This window comes from Nycticebus coucang, chromosome 3 (assembly GCF_027406575.1).
Source record: "Nycticebus coucang isolate mNycCou1 chromosome 3, mNycCou1.pri, whole genome shotgun sequence".
NCBI lineage: Eukaryota > Metazoa > Chordata > Mammalia > Primates > Lorisidae > Nycticebus > Nycticebus coucang.
The window spans coordinates 45,774,490-45,797,799 of record NC_069782.1 but is presented as its reverse complement, the minus strand read 5'-3'; the positions used below and the strand labels follow the sequence as shown (position 1 = coordinate 45,797,799).

Below are 23,310 nucleotides of genomic sequence, written 5' to 3'. Positions count from 1 at the left end.
AGCCTCAGTTAGGTGGTTTTCCTTCAAAGAAGAGTTCTAAAACCCTTTTTCAAGAGTAACTGACCTTAGAAGCTATTAAATTAGGCTCATTTTTTCAGTTGCTATGTGGCTGCATGTTTACTACTGTCTGTAGAATTTCTCGGTAATTAATCAAATGAGGCATCTCTATGCTCCTGCTTATTTCTGTTTTCATAGCACAGACATGAACACACTAACGTTTTTTAGTTATAAAAGCATTAACTCCATCTTTAAATCAATATGCTTCTCCTACGAGCAAGTAGGAATGACTCCGCTTATAGGCTTCCGAAAGAAATCTGGCTCTCTGCTGGGAGTGCTAGTTCACATCTGTAATTGTAGCACTCTGGGAGGCTGAATTGGGTGGATTGCTTGAGCTCAGGAGTACCAGCCTGAACCCCAGGTTTCTGCTAAAAATAGAAAAAAATAAGCTGGGCTTTTTGTCAGGTGCCTGTAGTCCCAGCTGCTCAGGAAGCTGAGGCAGAAGGATTCCTTGAGCCCAAGAGTTTGAGGTTCTTGTGTGAGCTATGACACCATGGCACTCTACCCAGTATGGAGGGTGATGGAGTAAGACTCTGTCTCAAAAAAAAAAAAAAAAAAAAAAAAAGAAAGAAAGAAAAGAAAAGAGAAGAAATCTGGCTCTCTTATAAGTAGGACTGATTCAACTTCTAGGCTTCCTTCACATATTTAAATCCCTACAGGAAGGGCCACAAAATCAACAGCAGTTTCATTGTAGAGGACCTTACCATTTTGATAAAAAGGGAAAAAACACCTATAACAACATGATAAAATATTACAAAGCAGTTAGAAAGTACAAATTAAAAAAAAAAAATACAGTAGCACCTCTGTAAGGTGATCATCCAAGGGACTGTAACAAACTGGTTAACATACAGAGGTGGTCAACACAAGGAACTAGGCCTGATACACAGATGTACTGATATGTATGTGTGATACATGTGCTGATATGAAAATCAGGTCAGCTATGGAGGTTCTACTATAATAGAAACTGAAATCTCAATGACAAAAAAGATTATGAGATGCAATTTAAATTTAAGAAACATTTTCTGGAGAAATTTTTAAAGTTAGATTTTAACTTTACATTTCATTGGTATACATTTCACTGTGGACAGAGGCAGAATGGGGAATAATGCACTTGAAAACAGAAATAAATTTATGTAAGTCCTGGCAGAGGACAGAAATCCCTTGAATGATTTACACTTCTACTTATACTCTGTCATCTTTACCTTTTACCTATATAGTAAGCACTTACATACCTTCACTGCCCAAATAGATTGTTCCAAAGGATGGAAAAGTTTGAAACAAAAGCCATCCTTTTTTGATGGACGCTCAATGATTTCACAGGCATTCAGAAGGACTGTTCCTACCCACTGACCATTTTTTTGGGTTTTATAGATCAGCAGCACCCCAGGTTTCAACACACACCACAACTTGGTCCAGCTCTTTAGTGTACCACGAATCTAAAGAAAGGTAAGTTTATTTTAAAAATAATAATCTGCTTTTCTCTTTCCGCTCTATAAGATATAAACTGAAAAATGGCAAATAAAGTATTTTTATCTAAAATTTCCATAATATATACACTTCATATTTGATAGATTGTTTTTTTTTAAGAAAAGCTACCGTATGGCAAACACTGCAAATAGACATGAAAATGATGTGGTTCCTGCTTCTAAGGAACCTAAACTTTAGTGGAAGAGCAGGCCAGCAGTTTCAAAATAACATACTAATTAGAAAAGTTTTCCTATGTTCCCTGACCAGGTCAGGAACCATTAAAATACACTTTCCCAGTACTGAGATTCTTCTTAGTGTACATTTATCATAGCTAGAATATGATTTTTGCGAGCATATGATTCTTCTGCCTTTAAATTTTTCCCCCTCATCAATAGTGCTAAAAACACTGCTGGCACACATCAGGCACACCCTTGATATTTGGTAATTGGTAGGAAAAGAACCTCCTCCTAAACTATTTTGTTGTTAATAATTACATAAAGCGTGCCACATAAATTTCTCAGGGAGATTTTAAAACACAACTCACTTGAATCTCACTCTCATAACAAAATGTTCCTCATCCTAGGGTTTAATGCTGTCAACAACACATCTAAAACCAGTCTTTTCTATCAATGTCTATTTCTGTAATCTATTAAAATTTCTGAACTTGCTAAATTCAAAATATAAAAGGATGCTAATGTTTAGATTAAAAAATAAGAATTACTTTCTCTTTATTTACTGTGAGACATCTATTCTTTTTAAGGCACTTAAGTGAACTATGAAATAAATGCTGGGCTCTCTAAGCCCACAAATAAGCATACCACAATAATGCTGAATGAGAAAAATTTAGAAAGGGAGAACCTGGAGCCAGGAATGGAGAAAAGAGAAAAATCTTTAAGAAAAAGAATGTATATTTTTGAAAGAATAGTTAGACGAGAAAGAGTAGTAAGGAAGACAGTTACCCTGAGAGAACATTCTGGATAGTGGAGACACGACAGTAGAATATGGACGGCTAATAATCAGAAGGGAAGGTCAGGTTTAGAAAGCAGCCCGGGAAGTGTTGGGGACTTACAGAGGGGTGGGTTTCAGTAACTCTGGAAAATCAAGTGAAATCTAGAGCTAATACACTTCTCAGTAGAAACAAACTAAGTCAGAAGGTGTTTTTAGCGTAAGATTGAAAAAGACTGCAGTATGACTTGAATTGTCAAGGAAACTATAACTAGACTCCCACTGTAGTGAGAAAACTTCTATGACAGATCTCACTGAGATTGTTAGGGTAAAGCTCTATCTCACCAAGTGAATGCCTAAACTTTCTGTAAGTCAGAGTCCTACAACATCACTCTTAACATTATAATTTGTCTGAAAGATTCCTACGAGCATCCTTTCATAAGAATTAGAAAGAGGACAGAGTGGGATGAGAGAAAAATAAGTAAAAATAAGCGGAGTTCAAAGGAATATGGTATGAAACAGGAACGTGCATGTTTGATAACTAATGATTTTCAAATAATTTACTTAACTTTATTTATTCTCTTTCTCAATAAAGCACATACCAAATCTATACTAATATTTAATAATCTGAAAGCGAAAAATGTTGATAGTGTATCACATTAGAAAGTATATTACACAAATCGAGAAGCCTTTTTAAAAACTGTAATAATGGACACTGCTGTTAAAGAGATGTTAAGGATATGTCTCCCTTTAGGATCACAGCATAGAACCTCTGGACTACAATTAAGAAACAATCACCCTGGAGGCAAACATTCAGCAATTTGAATTCAAGAATCAATACACTGACCTTCAACCAATCAGCCATAACAATAACAGAAGGATCTGTGATTGTACTGAGTAACTCCTTTGTAGCTCTTTTCTTTTCTTCTCGGTAATTTTTCTTTTGCACCTATTTTATGAAAATGATAGAAAAATTTAAAAACTCAATAAAAATGAGCAATTTCTTTTCAACTTTCTGCATTTACAGAAGGTAAAGTATAAAATTCTAACCTCTTTAAAATGCTAGTATCTTAGGATTACAAAAGTATATTTTAGAGCTAGGGGAAGTTTTAGACAATCAAAGTTAGAATCTAGTTTTTCTGATCATTAGTCCAGTTTTCTGTTTATTTTAAAGATTTTTACTTCTTTTAAAACACAAAATACATGAACACTTGTATTATTCACGTATTATTTGCATCTCCTGGTAACACTTTCAAACAGTACATCTGAAAACCATCTTTGTCACACTCCATCCTATTCCCAACCTCAGGATTGACCACTATTAACCTTCCACAAAGCACTATCCTTTCCAACCTTTCCAATGTACACACTATCTACAGAAATACATAGATTTTTGTGTGTGTGTGTGGGGGGGTTTAACACAGAAAAAAAGTTCCCCCATTCAATATTTTCTGAAGTTTCCACATCCACCTTATCCTTTTAACTGTTCAGCAGGATTTCTCCTACAAATAAAATAACAGGAGCGGTGATTCTGAGTGTATTCTGTTCTGAGCACTTTACCCTATTACCATGACCTCATTTAATCCTCACCATAACCTTGGGAAATAGAACTATTATTATTCCTGTTTTACAGATGAGAAAATAGAGGCAGAGGGAGTAACTTCCCGAGATCACACAGTAAGTGTGGAGTGAGGATTCAAATAGGAGCAGACTGGCTTCAAGAGCTGTGCTCCTAACCATTAGGAAAAGTACTCACATAACCTTTCTTAATAGATTCTCTTAAAACTGATGGAAATCTCTGTTACCAGCTTTTCCATATTACAAACCATGCTGCAAATGAAAGTTTTGCTCTCTTTCCTGATAGTAGTATCTTTCACCATAAAAGTTGCATTTAATAGTCTACCCACTATACATAATAAAATTTTAATAATTCCATACCTCCAAAACTTTAGACTTTTGGTCTTCATTGATATACTTGAATGAAGAGATTTAATATGAGATTGCAAATGTATACAAGACAGGGCATGGAACATAAAAGGGTAAGACAGACCAGCCAGGGATCTTGGCTAGAAAGTGTGTATTTCTTAAGCTCTAGATTCTGAGGCCATTTGGGAAGGCAGGCCCAACACTACATATTTCTTAAGGGAAATTAAAAACCTGGACTTGCAATTGTTGGTCCAAATTTTTAAAACATTATATAGTTTGAACAAAACCTGTGCATGACCCAGCAGTCGGCAAACTCTAATTTCAAGCAGCACCAGAGTTTCCCAGCAGGTGTCTCACGGCACAGTGCTAAGTCTGGCTTGGGAATAGGTGTGTGGAGGTATCAAACGCTCAGCCCCAGGAAAGGCCTAGACTGGCCAGGTGAGAACTGAGGAGGCTGCTCTGAGATAGTCATCAAGCAGCCTTGTCAGTTGAGCCCAGTGTACAACACAAATATTAACATTTTCTATGTGTGTCTGTACCTCTAGATTTTTTTCCCCTTTTGGAAAAACACACACATTTCCTTATTAGCCTACTTCTAACAGAACATTCAAAGTACAATGTAAACTACATTGCAGAAATAACTGTGAAAACTAACCTTAAGAGATTCTTTCTTTGTGAGCTTGTTTGAAGTTGAGCTGTCCTTCTCCGAGCCATTATAAAGTTTAGATTCAGACTGAAATTACACAGAAATGAACAGAAGGGGGGAAATAAAAAACCTTCGCTTATTCTACACATCATTCAAAATTAATGTTAAAGCTGTTCGTGATTCTTCCCACTTGTTGCCATAATTTAAGTAGTTGTTGATTATAAAGTAATAATGTTCTTTATATACTACTTTTGTTTAAAAACAAATCCATATTAAACCCACAAATATATAAAAGTAAAAAGTAATCAATAAATTAGTTTACAATATTTATTATAAACAAGATCATTTGTAAATTTTTGCTTTCTATTTTGAAAAACATAAAATTAATTATACTTATAGTAACTGAAGTAATACTGTGTTTTAACAGTTGAAATACTCTACATAAAAAAACCAAACCATGTAAATTTTAACACTTTGGTACACACATTGCTCTGTTGTTACTCCTCCTCCAATAGTAATAAAAACATCTCTAGAAACTAGTATTGAGCCACTATAGTTTGTACAGTGTATAAACAACAATATTCCCAGAATCTACTTCTTCCCACTTATCCAGTGGACCTATTAATGTCTTAAATTTGTTTCCAGACTTTGTTTATACTTCACATTTTTATTTGATTATCATAAGAACCTTGAAGAATAGACACAATAGGTGGCTTTATGTCCATTTTACAAACCATGAAAGGGAGGCTCAGGAAGGTAGATTTTCCCAACAATCATTAACATCACAGGGGTCAGAAACTGGGTCTCCTAATCCAGTGCTTGTTTAGAGACCAAATTTGTGCACCAGACTAGAAGAGTACAAAGCTAAAAGCTATTCCGATTTTTCTTAGAACAAAACTAAACATATTCCTTCAATATCCTAAGATTTCTATTTTTACTTATTGTTAGACACAGAAGGTACTTTAATTCCAGTGTTCCCAGTGCCAAGAAAGTTGATTCAAATGGTGGCTTTCGAACATTCAAAACAATGAATAGTGGTCATTCAATAATGGCCAAATCTGCACAGTATCATAAGATGTGATAAAGGATTAAGCTTTTGAATATAAATGTCTTCACTCTATTTTATTATATATTATTTTTTTAGGAAGAGTCTTACTCTGTTGCCTTGAGGTTGATGCTGTGACTGTCATCATAGCTCACAGCAACCTCAAACTCTGGGCTCAAGTGATCCTCCTGCCTCAGCCTCCCAAGTACCTGGAGCTACAGGTGCCCACCACAATGCCAGGATATAATTCTCTATCTAAAAATAATTTCTCTATTTTTAGTAGAGACAGGGTCTAGCTCTTGCTCAGGCTGCTCTTCAACTCCTGAGCTCAAGCAGTCTACCCATCTCAGCCTCCCAGAGTGCTAGGATCACAGGCTTGAGTCACCATGCCCAGCCATTCAATTTTTAGATTCATAGAGCAGATGACATGTTTATTTATCAATGTTATCCAGTGTATCACCTGAAAGGAAGGACTCAATAAATATCTGGTGAATTAACAAAATGAAAATAAAATTGGCACTTGCAGCTCATTTTTCTCCTCTCTCCTAAAAGTGCTTCTGCTACTTGGTACAAAATATGGGTTATTTTGGTGCTGGCAGTAACTGGAGAAATTAGAAGGGAAATGCAAACAATTGTCAATGTAGCAGGTAGAGATTAACCTAAATATAAACTTTTTTTTTTTTTTTGTAGAGACAGAGTCTCATCCTATGGCCCTCGGTAGAGTGCCGTGGCCTCACACAGCTCACAGCAACCTCCAACTCCTGGGCTTAAGCGATTCTCTTGCCTCAGCCTCCCAAGTAGCTGGGACTACAGGCGCCCGCCACAACACCCGGCTATTTTTTGGTTGCATGCAGTCTGGCCGGGGCTGGGCTCGAACCCGCCACTCTCGGTATATGGGGCCGGCGCCCTACGGACTGAGCCACAGGCGTCGCCCCATAAACTTTGGTTAAAGTTACTCCTTTAGGAACAGGGCTTGAAATACCACATTGCTCACTCCCACAATGATAGTTTACATTGTGACACCAGACAATTTCACAAAATTCCTCAGGCCAAACAGGTCTCTATCTTCTCCTTGGCCTTGGGAAAACAAAGATGGCATGGCTACTGTCAGAGAACTATAATGTTTTAAAATTAACAGGAAATTCTCTTTCCCACAGCTTAATAGGGAAATGTATACAGCACTTCTCAGACACTATTAAATGAAGAGTACTGATAAGTTATAACTGAGATGTCAATAACAGTTAATAGTGTTTATTACTTACCAAGTACAGTGTGACCCTTGAAAACTGGTTTGAACTGTGTGAGTCCACTTATATGCTGATTTTTTTTGAATCAAAGTTACACCAAGTGTGCCTGTCTCTCCTTCCTCCCCTTGTACTTTCTCCCATTCTACCTTTACCACCCAAGACAAGACCAACCCTTCCTTTCTTCCTCAACCTACTCAATGTGAAGATGACAAGAATATAGACCTTTCTGATAACCTACTTCCACTTAATGGTATTAACATATTTTCCTTATGATTTTCTTAACATTCTTTTCTCTGCTTACTTTAAGACTATAGTACATGATACATATACAAAATATGTGTTAGTTAACTGTTTTATATTATCAATAAGGTTTTCAGTGAACAGTAGGCTATTAGTAAAGTTTTGGGGGAGTCAAAAGTTGTATGCATATTTTTGACTGCACAGGGGCTCAAAGTTGGCATCCCAGCCCGTGTTGTTCAAGGGTAAACTATACTACATTAAACACAGACATACTCAAAGCAACTCTAGGACAGTAGTAACGAGGAAGCTAAGACAAACAGATTAAATATCTTGCCTAAGTGGATAAGCTGGGATTTGTACTTTAGTCTAATTCCCAGCTTCATGCACTTAGTCATCTCACTATACTGATTTCTCACCTAAATTATTCATATAGCATTTTGAGCAAACTCAAATTTAAGATTCATTTTTATGAACAAGAAAGAATCTGTTTCCCCAACAATTCCAATGACAAAATCTGGCTTGGTTATTCCTAAAAGATTCCAGTACACAGGGGATGAACAGGCCTTCTGGGTGTCTCCTGAGCTCAGTAAATCAGTCTACATAGCTCAGTGAGTCTCTGCCATACTGTGCAGCCTAGTTGTGAAGTGAAAAAGAACCGGCCACCAAGTACTACAGTCTTTTTATACACTACTATTTCAGTTTTCTGAACCAGCACACCTTCCAAATTATCAAAAACCATAAACATTTTTGTTGAAAATATTTTACTAAATTGTTTCCCTTCCTTCAGAAACTTTACTAACCACTAATGCCAGCCATCAAGACAGATCGGTTTAATGTGTAATACTACCTGACTCTTCATTAAATGGCCTTAGAATGCTCAGCACTTTGTATGTTTTCCCTTTTCTCGTCTTTTTCTTTTCCCCTGTTACTTCCTTTGATGCTACGTGACTTTGAGAAGTTACTTAATTTTTGCCATCTTAGTTTCCTCATCTGTAAAATGAAGATACTACTAATTCAGAGAGCTGCTTTGGGGGTTAAATGAGGTCGTAATGATCATAAAGTGTCAACGTATTTTGGTCCTTACAGAGTTAAATTCTCTGAGCTACAATCTGGCTCACTCATAAAGTGAGGCCAATGATACCTGTCTTCTAGTATCGTAGTGGGAGTTAAAATGGTACAAGTAAGCTCTCAACAAAAAGTATCTAGTAAGCCAGGTGCAGTAATCTGTAGTCCCAGCCATTTGGGAAGATCCTTTGAGCCCACGGGTTTGAATCCAGGCTGGGCAATAAGGCAAGACCTCGTCCCTTTTCCTTTTCTTTTTTTTTAAAGTAGCTATTAGTGTCATTGTAATAACATCTAAAAAGTCACAGGTAATGAATGAGATTCAAGATTCAAACTTGCTCTTTTGAATCTAAAGCAGTGCTGCCTGGAAAGAAGGACTTTCTACATGACAAATGTTTTCTATCTGAGCTGCACAATAGGGTAGCTATTAACCATATGTGGTTACTGGGCATTTGAAACGTGACTAGTATAAATGAGGCATTGAATTCCTCATTTTATTTAATTTTAATTCATTTAAAGATCTACATATGACTCGTAAATATTACATAAATACAAAGTACTAAATCCTATTAAATTTCTATCCTAAGTACTCTATACATATGCTAGATGGCCTTTTATGTAATGAACACTTGAAAAGTATGAATAATCTTTTTGTAAAAATCATGCATAAAAACACTGTATAATCTTTTCAACCACTCCTCCAAACAGGAGGAAAAAATGTAGAGTTGTAAAATAAGGATCTATTGCTGCGCCTAAATAGGTCTTCTTATAATCATTGAAGTTTGAGTCCACAAGCATAAAAGCTCCTCCTGCTTCTAAACCTGACCAGAAAGAACAGTCAAAAGTCAAATTCCTTGACAAATTGCAGAAAATCTAGTGAACTATAAGACCCATAGGGAAGACACTGCATCATACAGTGTTCTTCAAATATGAATGTGTATTCTTAAAGAAAAAAGGCTCAGCAGACCTAAGAGTAAGTATTAGTATCCCAATCTGAGAAATAATGATTTAGGAAATTATGTCTTATTCTAAGAAAATGTCTTAGAATTTCTTAGAATTATTTCTAAGACTTAATTCTAAGAATTAATTCTATTTCTTAGAATTATTATTTCTTAGATATTTCTTAGATATTCTTAGAAATATCTAAGAATAGATATTTCTTAGATTTCTTAGAATAAGACATTCAATGGCAGGCTCCTACTGCAAAGGTCTTTGCCTGGTGAAATGTATATATCACAACTGCTATCCAAACACCTGAGAATATTTTTTAAATCAGGAGCCCAGAGAATCTGTCTGAATGGAACCCTCAGGACTCCAGGGTGACAAGCACTGCTGTGGCACACACAGAAACAGTGGTACTCTGGACAGTGTGCTCATTACCAACAGGTCGTATTTCTAAGGAACCAACAGCATTTAGCTTCCAGTGAAACCTCATTTTTTTATACATACCACATGCTTTAGATATATCAACATAAAAACATCTCATGGAAGGCTGACAAGATTTCAGTGTTAGTACTCTCATCTTAAATATCAGAAAAATGTCATAATCATATATTTGGGGACAATATACTTACCTTACTCTTTGACATAGAAAGTGAAGACTCATCTTTATTTTGAGAAATATCTTCCTTCCCTCTTTCAAAACCTGTGAAAAAACATTATCAATCTTAGTCTTACTACTTTTGAACATACATTGTAATTAATGATAAAAAGGAAATATATTTAAGTCATATGACTGCAAATACAAACTTGATATACATCAGCATAGGAAGCTTGTACATAGAGTTTTAAACTATCATAAATACCTCTAAAAGTTCGTATCTAGGATAATCTTTCTTTAGACACAATTAAATCCTTCCCTGAACACACAAACATCAAGCAAAATATTTCTTTTCTGTGTTCCTTGAGTACTTTATATGAACTCAGCCCTTATAGACATTTTATTCTAGTGAGCTACTTTTTAACAAAGAATTTCAGAGAACCAACACAACATACTTTTCACATCTCTTGCTAAACTGGAAAATCCCAGAAGAGGTAATGAAAGAAGATTGGAGAAATAAATCTGGATTGAGGCTTGGCGCCTGTAGCTCAGGGGTTAGGGCGCCAACCACATACACCAGAGCTGGGCCTGCCAAACAACAATGACAGCTCCAACCAAAAAACAGCCAGGCACTGTGGCAGGTGCCTGTAGTCCCAGCTACTTGGGAGGCTGAGGCAAGAGAATCACTTAAGCCCAAGAGCTTGAGGTTGCTGTGAGCTGTGATGCTACGGCACTCTACCCAGGGTGACATAGTGAGACTCTGTCTCAAAAAATAAATAAATAAAAAATAAATAAATCTGGATTGACTTTTTCAAAAAAATCTAACAATGTGCTTACTGTGAGAATTAGACAAGGATGCAGACAAAGCACATAGCATACAGGCAGTCCCCGAGTTACAAACATCCAACTTACAATTTGCACTCACGAATGCAAGCTATTACACTAAGTCCCCCCCGGCAAGTGGCAAACATGTGACGGACATAGGATTCGTACTTACAACAGAGGCTACCACAGGTAACACGTATAAGCATCTGTTCCAACTTACACATGAATTCAATATAAGGCTGTACCTACAGAACCTATCTCTTTCCTAACCCGGGGACTGCCTGGTGACCTCTGTACATAGTACACATTCAATTAATGTTGACTCTCACTGTTACACATATCACTGTCTATTGCTACACAAATCTGTACCACATGACAGCAGTGGGACAGACATACATGTATCTCTGAAGTGATACAGAACATTAATACTAACAAATGAGTATTCTAAGGGCACAGTTAGAGAAGTGTGAACACTGAGACCGTGTGGCAGGCACAGAAGGAGCAGCACACATCCTACGACGTTTTTCTGCTTTCGAGGACAGGTAATGAACTCTTCCCTGTGATTATCTGTTCGAAGCCTAACAGAAACCTACATTAAAAAAATTAATGTATAATTACTCATAAAAGTAACATTTGAAAAATCAAGTTGCACCAGTGCCTGAAGCATTATAAAATCATTTCTGGTGTATCAATGATAATACTATTTATTCTGTATTTAGTTTATAATAGCTAAAAACAAATATATTCCATTTTCTTAATCTGGATATTTACTTAACTATTTCTGTCATATGAAAAAGGAATCTTTTTACCCCCTCTCTGGTAAAAAGAAAGATCACCCAATCCCAAGACTGGGGGAAAAAACCTGTTTCATAAATGTAGCATGGAATTTTAAGTGAAAACTTACAGGAATTTGAAACTTTAACATAAATCAAAACCAAAAAGTTACGTAACTCAGTTTAAAAATTCCACAATATTTAAACACTGTAATAAATAATTCTTGATGCTAATGACTAACATAAATCACTCCAAAGAGCTTCCGAATATATGTGCAAGAGAATATTTTCTAAAATATAAATTATAAATGAAAAGAAATCATCTTTTATTTCCAGCCTTCACTTTTCTTCACTTTTTGTCTTGGTTTTAGCTAAATCTAGATCAATTCATTTATTAGATCAAGAAAAAAGCCTAGTTCACTGTATTGCCATTCACGCATTTTAAAAACAGAACAGTACATGAAAATGAAGTCATGACTCAGAAAACACTTTTTAAAAAGGCAAAGTCTTAATGAAAGTTTCAAATGTTGGAAAGGACAGTCATAAATCTAGACTGTGTATTACCTCTCAAACCTAATACACGAATCCTATTCAGCTGTGGGCAGCTGGCCACCCAGAACAGGCACTCGGGCGGCCTGAGCAACCAGCCCAGCCCGCCAATGCTCCATCACCCCAGCCTCATCACCTCCAAGAATGCGCAAATTATACCTATGTCCAGTCCTTAAAACTGATTCCACAATAACAATGAATTCCAGGTTTCTCTTAGAGTTAACAGAACTAGAGATAAGGCAGAATCAGACATTCTTCCATCTACCCAGGGACACTTACATAACTGACGCTTCCTTTCCTCTGTTATTTTATGTAAAATGTAGATTTCTTTCCTTTTTTTTTGTTTTTGAGACAGAGTTTCATTTTGTCACCTCGGTAGAGAGAGTGTGGTAGTGTCACACCTCACAGCAAACTCTTGGCCTCAAGCAATTCTCTTGCCTCAGGGTCCCTAACAGCTGGGACTACAGGCGCCTGTCACAACCCCTGGCTATTTTTTTGTTTGTTTGTTTGTTCAGCAGGCCAGTGTGGCCAGTGCCCTAACTGCTGAGCTACAGGCGCCAAGCCTAAAATGTAGATTTCTAGGGCCTCACAAGAATGCAACCATTATCTCATCAGTTCCCCTATCTTCACCTTTTCCCTTCTTTATGTCTTTAACATGCTGAAGGTTCCAACCTCTCCTTCAGAAAAGCAGCCATGGATGATTGTCAGTTCATGTTTTCCCTCGGCACATCCTCAAAATCTTGGCTTAATAAACCTCCATTGATAGAAGGGGAAAAAAAGATTCTCCATACCTCAAACCTACAAATCAAATGATTATTTTGAAAGCTGGCCCTGATAACTTATGACTTATTTAAAATTATGGAGGAATACAGCAAAATGCTTCCTAAAACATTTAAGTCTGCTCAAATTCTGTGAGGTTCAACTGAGAACAAAGAAGGTGATCAGTATAAAATGCAAAAAACATAGAAAAACATTCAAACGGTCTAAATCAAATTATTGCCATATTTTTGTACATTGCATTTCCAAGAGTAATTCCAATAGAGCAAAGCAAAGTGTCACACTACTAATTCTTGCTTTAGACCTAACAAAGGTAATGTCCTTAAATGTGAAAAATAATCTTTATCTTGAAAAGTTAGTCATGAAAGTGTATTTATTAGAAGCAAAAGGGGCTCTGTCAAAATATTTCTTAGGCTTTAATTCATTTTCCACCATATATGGAAATCCAATATTACTTAAAAATCACTCCTTTATTTTAGAAAAGTTATAGACAAGATTCCTGAAGTCTACCACACGTTACTGACTACTACCATTAATGAAGAACAGTTTCAGATCATGACTTTTCCCAAGTTTGCTTATTAGTGATTTGGGGCAGTAAATCCTCTTGCCGCTACCCTCCCCACCCCCACATCCCTATCACAATGACCAAAACTGAAAGTACTAACACCATCTAAGCGCAGTTGAGAAATGGAGCAACTGGAACTCTGTTTACTACTGGTGAGAGAACAAAGAGGCACAACCACTTTGGAAAACTATTTGACAGTATTCCCTAAAGCTAAATGTACATATATTCTAACATACAGAATTCTAATCCTAGATACACCCAAGAGAAATGAGTGTGTCTATCACCATCAAAAGAGAAGTATGAGTCTTCACAGCAGCTTTTATTCATAATGGCCAAAATCTGGAACCCATTCATAGGACCATTGATAGCAGAAGAAATGAACACTTTATTGTATATTCATACAATGTATTACACAGCAATGAAAAAGAACCGACATGATACTGAGTACAAGAAGCCACCTTCCCCATTGAGAAAAACGTACAAACCGTATGATTAATCTACAGTATCAGAGGTTGAAACAGTGGTTTACCTTTGCTGTGGGGGTAGTTATACATGTCTACACATGACCAAAAATCCAAAATGCTGCGTACTTAACTATACACTATATAACTCTCTCTATATATGTGTGTGTGTGTGTGTGTATGTGTGTAGTTATGCTTCAATTAAAACACACACACACACCTTTCTTCTGGTTCTAGACTTCTGCTTTGGCATCTTTTCCAAACTAGTCTATATCCCTTTAACTTACTTTGTACCTAATTAATTCTGGTTCATTTGTCAACAATAATGATATTAATTAACACAATAATACTAATAAAAACAATAAGCAATACCCATTGGCAGGAATCCCTGTGAGGATAAAGCACTGTGCTAGAGGCTTTACTTATTTTTTTCTAATCTTTAAAATATCACAATACACAAAAAAATTAACTTTATTTTACAGCTGAAAATAGTAACACTCACAGAAATAAAGGAAGTTGACTAAAGTCAACAAGTGACAGCATGAGAACTGTTCAAACTTCAGTGTATTTATGCCATTTCTACAATGCCGTGGCACCTCTCCAGACCCAAGGCCACCTCTTCGGGAGGTCTCTTTGTGTAGAGACACTTAATACTTAACATATACATTTGGGCTCCATTTTTACTTCTACAGTTTTTTTTTTTTTAATGTGAAATTAGCACAACTTCAGGAAAATGTATAAAATTTAAATATGTAATTTAACAGATACAGGAAGTATTTACATAACCTTTGAGTAAATTGAGGGCTTGAGAATTGCTAGCATCCCATAGGATCCACCTCAATGTGAGTCTTAATTGCAATCTGCTCTCTCTTGCTTCGCAAAAGTGATTATCTTGACTTTTTGTAGTAATTATTTACTAGCATGTCATAGCAGGCATTTAATTCATGGTAACTGCTGATCAGAATCCACTGTATGACTGTATCATTATGTACCCGTTCTACCACTGAGAAACATTTGGTTGTTCCTAGTTTCCCCCTCCTATGAACAATGATGCTATGAATATTTCTGGTGTACTGTTGGCTAGAAGAATTCCTGAGTTATAGAATATGTTTATCTTCAACTTTAAGAATACCAAATTAAGTATGTAAAAGTCCTCCTTTCTCTGTATCGATAACATTAGTAAGCTTTAATATTTTTGTCAATTTGGTGAAATGTTATCAGTTTATTAATGAGGTCTTAGTTCGCAGGTCCCTAATTACTAATGATGTTGAACACTTTTTCATATGTTAATTGGCTATTCTAATTTCTTCTTTGTGAAGAACCTCTTTAGACCTTTTGCGCATTTAAAAAAACTGGTTATCTACAGTTTTCTTACTGACTTATAAAGGAATTCTTATTATATTCTAGATACTGGTTTTCTGCCAATTATATTTATTACAAATATCTATCTCCCTATTATATAGCTTGGCTTTGTATAGGTTATATGGTTTCTTTGATGAATAGCTCTTAATTTTTAATATAGTTAAATTTAGCAATCCCTTTCTTTAATGTTTAATTCTTTGGGGTGTTAAGAAATTTTTCCCATAGCCGGGCGTTGTGGCGGGCGCCTGTAGTCCCAGTTACTCGGGAGGCTGAAGCAAGAGAATCGCTAAGGCCCAGGAGTTGGAGGTTGCTGTGAGCTATGTGATGCCACGGCACTCTACTGAGGGCCATAAAGTGAAACTCTGTCTCTACAAAAAAAAAAGAAATTTTTCCCTAAATCTATGGTTACAGAGATATTTTCACCTAGTTGTGTGGCTCACGCCTGAATCTCAGCACCCTGGGAGGCCAATATGGGGGGACTGCATGAGCTCAGGAGTTCAAGACCAGCCTGAGTAAGAGTGAGACCCCGTCTCTAAAAATATCTGGGCATTGTGGTAGGCGCCTTGTAGTCCCAGCTACTCAGGAGTCTGAGCCAAAAGAATTGCTTGAGCCAAAGAGTTTGAGGTTGCTGTGAACTATGATGCCACAGCACCCTACCTGAGGGTGACAAAGTGAGAAGCAGTCTCAAAAAAAAAAAAAAAAAAAAAAAAGAAAAGAAAAAAGGAGAACTTACTCATAGTAATAATTTGAGGCTCAAAATGAAAAGGCTTTTCTCCACAAAATGCATGTAATTTTAACTTTCTTAGAAGCCTTTTTCCAAAATACTATTTCTTGTTTAACTTATATAAATCAAATATCTTTCAGGTATTTTATTTTATTGAAGCCAAACACCTTCCAAAAGTGACCACTCAGAAGCTAAGTCAGAATTTGAAACCAGGCATCTAGCTCCGTTATTACTGTGCAAATGTACAATAAGGCTGACTCCTACCTTATCTATGGTTACAGAAAACTGTAATAATACTGATATTCAGAAGGATGAATGTTTAGAATGACAGATGGCAAACCCTTCCATCAACTAGGAAATAATAATAAATTCATTTCTTATAAATACAGTGTACCTACTATACGTATGTACCTTGCACTAAATACCAGGATTAAAAGCATGAAAAGACATTGGTCCCTGTCATTCTTTTCTTTTAAAAAAGTTATTTTCTACAGAGAAGGTAGGTATTCAAACAAAAAACAATACAGTAAGGTGACTGCTGATAATGAAGGTGGCAGGAGACATAAGAGAACGAGCTACAGAGTCAGACTGCTTAGTTCAAATGCAGGCACCTCCTTCACCAGCTGTACAACCTTGAGCAAGACACTTAACCCCCTAGAAGCCAGGCTCTCTATAGGGGAAAATGCATGAGATGATATAGTATTGAATTCTGAAGCAAGAGAGTGCTACAGTATTCTCTTCGTAAGGAGAGAAAATTTATTAATACTTTTTTTTTTTTTTTTTTAAGAGACAGTCTCCACACTGTCACCCTGGGGAAGAGTCCTGTGGCGTCACAAATCACAGCAACCTCAAACTCTGGGGCTCAAGTGATCCTCATGCCTCAGTTTTCTCAATAGCTAAGAGTGAACAGACTATAGGTGCCACGACAATGTCTGGCTAATTTTTCTATTTTTAGTAGAGATGGGGGTCTCGCAGTTGCTCAGGCTGGTATAGAACTCCTGAACTAACGCACTGGCCCATCTTGGCTCCCCAGAGTGCTAGGATTACAGGTGTGAGTTTTGGGAACATTTTTAAACATTAAAACAAATAAAGAATTTGATAGTTAGAGTTCCACTAACCAAAACAAAAAACAAACAAAAAAAATAATTATACTTTACTTGGTTTTTAAAAACAGCTGTTATATCTTTGTTCCAATCTTTTCATTTGGAGAGTAGTCACAGATTCAAAATAATTCCAATGACTCTAACTCTCCCTTCAAGTGTATATAACCACAGTCAAGTTCCTTAACTTCCAGGGACTTCAGTTTCGCATCTATCAATAAATTCTACATTAGATCTTTCTTGCTTAAGTACCCAGAGATTATTTTTTCCTACTAATGCACTACAATATCATTCTGGAATAGATTAGCATTCTACCCATAACTTCTAATTGGTTACAATACAAGTACTATAATCACTGGTGAAATATAACCTTTTATTATATAGCAGTAATAAGCGTGGTTCATTAATGCTTTGATATAACACAGCAAATTTTATGTTGCTTCAGTCTTGAAGATACATACATATCTACAAATGCAAATTTGATCAGTATCTACAAAATAAATCTAGAATTAATACATTAACTATACTCAACATAGCCAAGAATGAGGAAATTGTATGGAAAAAAGTCTGAGACATTGAAATATACTAAAGAAGAGTCCATCCATTTACTAAAGCTCAGTTGTCTATAGATGTTCTCTTTGCTTACAGTTTGTTTACTTTAATTTTTAGGTACTATTCTAGATTGTTAAAATGAGCATATCTAGAAGTAACAGCAGAGATTAAAAGACAGTATTCAGACACGGATTAAACAAAACAAAATAGCAGGGGCACCATCTTTGTATTATAGTTCATCACGAAGAATAAAGCTATAGCCATATATTTCTTATGACAGAAGTAAAAGTAAAAAGATTTTTGTGAAGGAAAACTAAAATGAGAAAAAGAGTATGCTTAGCATGCTAAAACAAAATCATCTTTAAATATCACTAATATATCCACTTGAGGCTAAGAGTTTGAGACCAGCCTGTGCAACATAGTGGGACTCTGTCACTACAAAAAATTTTAAAAATTAGCCAAGTGTGATGACATGTGCCTATCGTTCCAGATACTTGGGAAGCTGAGAAACAAGGATCACTTGACCCAGGAGCTGGAGGCTGCAGTGAGCTGACGTTGCACTACTGTACTCGAGCCTGGTTTAAAGAGTGACCTCGTCTCCAAAAAACCCACTGAGGTAGAATAATTTTCTCTTTCTGATGATATCACGTTGTAAATACATCTAAAATAACTTTTTCAGTACAACAATGCAATATCTGATAAAAAAAAAAAGATGTGTTTACACTTTTAAACAAAACAAAGCCACTTCTTTTGAAGTACTTAATTCCGTTCTACTTATTAGATGATAAAATAAGCAGATATTTCTTGTACCCTCAATGAACCCAAAACAATAAAAACAAATTAAGCAGATATTTTAGAGATCTTTTTATCACAGCTGATTGTATTAAGGAGAAAATGGAATCATTCCTACAAATATGATTTTTCTGTATTTCAAGAATTAGGAAACAAAGCAAACCATTTACTTTTCTATTAAAACAAACCCATCCAAGATGACCTTCCATCTATTCTTTGACATGATAAACTGACAATTTTACCTTTAATTGCCTTCTTAAATACTAACTTTGAAAAAGTAAGGTTTTTTTTTATTGTTTATCAGGGTCATAAGATTATTTTTTAATACTAAGTAGACTTGTGGCATGAAGGTCAGCTAACTGTGTGTGTTAGTGAGCTTGTTGTCATAAAAAAATACAGACAAGGAGACAAGAGAAATATAGGAACAAAAATAAGTCTCACTGTAAAAGCAAAGAGGATATTTAACATTAAAAACTTTCCGTATGTTGAATCTGCAAAGCTACTTCTAATAATGACCAACACAAAAATTCGTACCATTTGAAATGTAAGAAAGAAGCACGATAGTAACTGTGCTGCCCTAAGAAGACTAAATACAGATTATGAATGCTATTTAAAGCTTATGCCACTTAGGCAGAGTTCAGGACTCTGAATTCCAATTCTTTTGTGAAACAGTGCTAGCCGAGAAAACAAAATCAGTAAATTTATAATAATTTATTAAACTGCTTAGCTGAACACTCTTTATAAGGTGTTTTACATCTCAAAGGAATGTATATACCACCTATCAGCATGAATTATTTATGGAAAGCCAGGAATAAAGGTTAGTATGAAAATAAGACATTTAATTCAAGTTCAGGAAAATACTTCTCTGAATAAAATGTAAGTGGTGAAAGCTAAGTACCAGTTTCAGTCAATATTTGAGTATTAAACCAATCATGAGTATTAAAAAATATTTTAAAAAATATAATCTTAAAAGAGTAGTAGACACAGTTATGTAGCAGTTTGAGAGAAAAACAAAAAATTATGCATATTTTAAATCTGAATATTTGTCATAATTTCAAACAAAAAAGACGTAGTTATATCAACATCTCATTGACCAACTGTCTACATGACTAAATCATAGCTATCAAATGACTGATTTAATAAATATTACCTTAAAAATCATAACTTTAGCAAAAATTAATTGCATACAAATACATCTACGACAAGAAGTATGATATTCCAAAAATTAGACTTTGGCAGAAAACTTCACTTAAGTCAGGATTTGAGATAAAAGATTAAGACACGAAGTAGAAAGGTTAAGGCTTATACTATACATCAATTTTAATAGGGTTATTATTTTGCAGAAAATGTCCAAATATCCATATTAAATATCTGGGCTTCATGTGGTAAAACCTCAGAGCAATATGTTTATTATAGAATTTTGCATTTCTCTCAAGTCAGAAAGGCTTTAATTTTATTAAAGTGTCAATATTTATTTCTATAATGAAAGTAAAAAGGTTTGTAGTAAGCACTCAAGATTCTTACTTCAATGAATCAGTTCAAGTTTTAGCTGAAGAGAGAGTAAGAGAAAACATGGAAAAGCCAAGCTGTTTAGCAGCAGTTACTGAAACCTCAGCTTTCACTACAGAACTGTCTTGTTTAAATGAAAGCAGCTTTAAGATGTTAAAATGCCTGGTTTATTTTAATGAGAAGTCTTTAAGAAATTTAAGACAAGAATGCAAGATCAAACAAACAAACAAACCTGGCAACGAAGGAGAAAGTTCATTGTATCCTCCAAATGAAGCGTTCCGGACAAGCTTTCGGCCATCAGTTCGTGGAGGAAATAAAACAGGCGAAACCCCAGTATATGAAGAAAACCTACGTTGCTGTGAGCTCTCTTCTTTCATGGTCTAGAAGGTCTCTTTAATGTATATGTTCACTCAGAGGCTAATTAGACCAATATGGCAAAGGCAGGCTTTTCTCTCACAGGCAAATGTAGCAAACCCACCAGCACAAACAAAGGACACACACATTTAACAGCAAAGGAGAAGGACCAGACTCTGTCAAATCAGCAATAAACAGAGAGAGAAAGAGACTGACAGAAAATGCAGTGAGCCATGCTGCTGATTTTTTTAAACGAGCTGATAAACAAGAAAGGCTTTTCCACTAATGTTTTACCTTTTTATCAAACCAGTAACGCCCTGCACTGAATTGCTGTTTTAGGAAAACAAAGCAAGATCAATAGTTAGCATTTCACGATGAAGTAACAGTCATTTTCTCTTCTCTTCAGAAAAATGGAACCCTTTCATCATCTCCATTACATTTCTGTAGTATCTACCACACTTCCCATCTCTTTGGATTTTCTTTTCCAGCTTTTGTTTACTTCAAAAATGGATACGAACATAATAGTTTTATCTTCCCAGCATCTTCTAAATTTATATCTAATCTACCGCTTGCCTCAGCCATGATTAAGAATTCATAAAGAAAGATACCCTCTCATTTTGATGGATTCCAATAGTTACAGCAGAGAATAAACATGTAAGTGTGTCCTCTAGCAGAGATACAGGAGACATTAAGACAGCGTTCATACAAACCAGTCAATGAAGAAGATTATAGTAACACCACAGTAATGCTGCAGCTGTAACCCAAGTTCCCTGAAAACAGACAGGAGCTGCTGCAGTTCCTCCTCATTATATTTAAAAATTTCAAAGTAAATAATCTACCAATGAGTATTTACTACTTTTAAAAGAAGAAGAAAAAAAACACCTGTTTATCACAGTAACAAAACGGAAATACCATTTATTACGACTGAAACTAAGTGACTGATATGACCCCCACTGAATCTAATAGATATTTTCCCATTTCCAAACTGAGGTACTACACATCTCTTTGTACCAAAAAGATTAAATTTCAGGGCGGTGCCTGTGGCTCAAAGGACTAAGGAGCCAGCCCCATATGCCTGAGGTGGCGGGTTCAAACCCAGCCCGGGCCAAAAAAAAAGATTAAATTTCAAAGAACTTAAAATGCCAAAGAATTCTCTAATTATATTAAATCCTTTTACCTTACTCTACCTTAATTCAAATTAGAAAGCACTCTTCAACTGTTCTTTATATGTTGTACACTGATTTTTCTAATCACAATTCTTACTTTCAACCAGAAAATACACCCAACTCACTTAGATGACAACTAATTCAGTTACAAGTTAGTGGTTCATTTTTATAGGCAAGTTACCATAAAATGTTTCCTTCCTCACTATACATATACTTCAAGGCTGGTTCTCCGTTCATCCTGAACAACATCCCATATATTCTAAAACTCTTTAATTTGATTTCTGTTACTCTTTAATTTGATTTCTTAAACATGACATAGTTTTTATTGGGCAAAGGCATGTTTTTCTTTTGAAATTCCTTATTATTAAAAAAGAACTACATATATTATCTCTGATCTAGTGGCTCTTTTCATATTAAAATGGCAGACAACCAAACAGAGGCCAATACCATAAAGGTCACAATACGACTCTCTAGGATCTGCTACATGCCCACAAAAAATGCCCAATCTTAATTGCTCTTGTATGCACTAAAAGATTAGAAGTAAAGAAAGCTTCTCTTTACTGTTATATTAGAGCTTTACTCAGTTGTCTGCAAAAATTCCAGACCATATCTATTTTTTTTTTTTTTTGTAGAGACAGAGTCTCACCTTATGGCCCTCGGTAGAATGCCATGGCATCACGCAGCTCACAGCAACCTCCAACTCCTGGGCATAAGCGATTCCCCTGCCTCAGCCTCCCGAGCAGCTGGGACCACAGGCGCCCGCCACAACGCCCAGCCATTTTTTGGTTGCAGTTTTGGCAGGGGCCGGGTTTAGAACCCGCCACCCTCAGTATATGGGGCTGGCGCCTTACCGACTGAGCCACAGGCGCCGCCCCATCATATCTATTTTTTAAAAAGATGAATGGCGGGGCGGCCCCTGTGGCTCAAAGGGGTAGGGCACCGGCCCCAAATGCCGGAGGTGGTGGGTTCAAACCCAGCCCCGGCCAAAAACTACAAAAAATAAAAAAGATGAATGGCAAACATAAATGATATTTTGAAATAATCTAATTTGGTACTTAAAAATCCCATTTAAATTGACTAAAGTTCCATATGTATACTAATGATAATGCATTGGATTAAATTATGATGAAAGTGCTTTAAGAGCTATATATATTATAGCTTAATCCAAATAATAAATGTAGGCTATAAGAGAATTTAAAATGCTTAAGGAAGCAAGAAGACTTGGAGAAAGATCAAAACATCAAAAATAAAAATCAACCAATAAGAATTTTAAAAAGTACTATGTTCAAACATACAGAGAACCACTTTATACTCTGTAAAGTGAACTAAACATGTGAAGAATGAACTACACAAATTCAACAGTAAGTTTCCCTACAAAACATACAATTCAAGTAAGAATACAGTTGACACACTAGAGCAGCTCAGACTTAGTAAACAAGTCCATTAATAACCTTAAAATGACGTATAAATTGAGATGGGAGACACTAACATTTGCTTTAAAATAGCACAATAAGAAGGCTCTCTGTCAATTTCCATCCTCTAATAGAGCAAAGTTGTTTCTTAACTATTTTTAGTAAAATCTCATTGATGATTACAAAGCTTGAAAATTACACAAAGCAATCTTAC

General features: G+C 35.8%; 1 protein-coding gene across 5 annotated transcripts in view; it reads right to left on the bottom strand.

Annotated features, from left to right (window-relative positions):
• Nucleotides 1–23,310, bottom strand: part of OSBPL8 (oxysterol binding protein like 8) — a 174,840-nt gene that overhangs the window by 47,912 nt on the left and 103,618 nt on the right. For 4 of the 5 annotated variants that reach the window (XM_053584321.1, XM_053584322.1, XM_053584324.1 and 1 more), the window contains 4 exons: nucleotides 10,210–10,280; nucleotides 5,051–5,128; nucleotides 3,317–3,418; nucleotides 1,290–1,493 (listed from right to left, as the gene is read on the bottom strand). In XM_053584321.1, the coding sequence (XP_053440296.1) occupies nucleotides 1,290–1,493; nucleotides 3,317–3,418; nucleotides 5,051–5,128; nucleotides 10,210–10,280 (455 nt within the window). Of the gene's footprint in view, nucleotides 1–1,289; nucleotides 1,494–3,316; nucleotides 3,419–5,050; nucleotides 5,129–10,209; nucleotides 10,281–20,396; nucleotides 20,557–23,310 lie in introns of those variants that run through there. The other variant, XM_053584326.1, reaches the window with a different exon arrangement.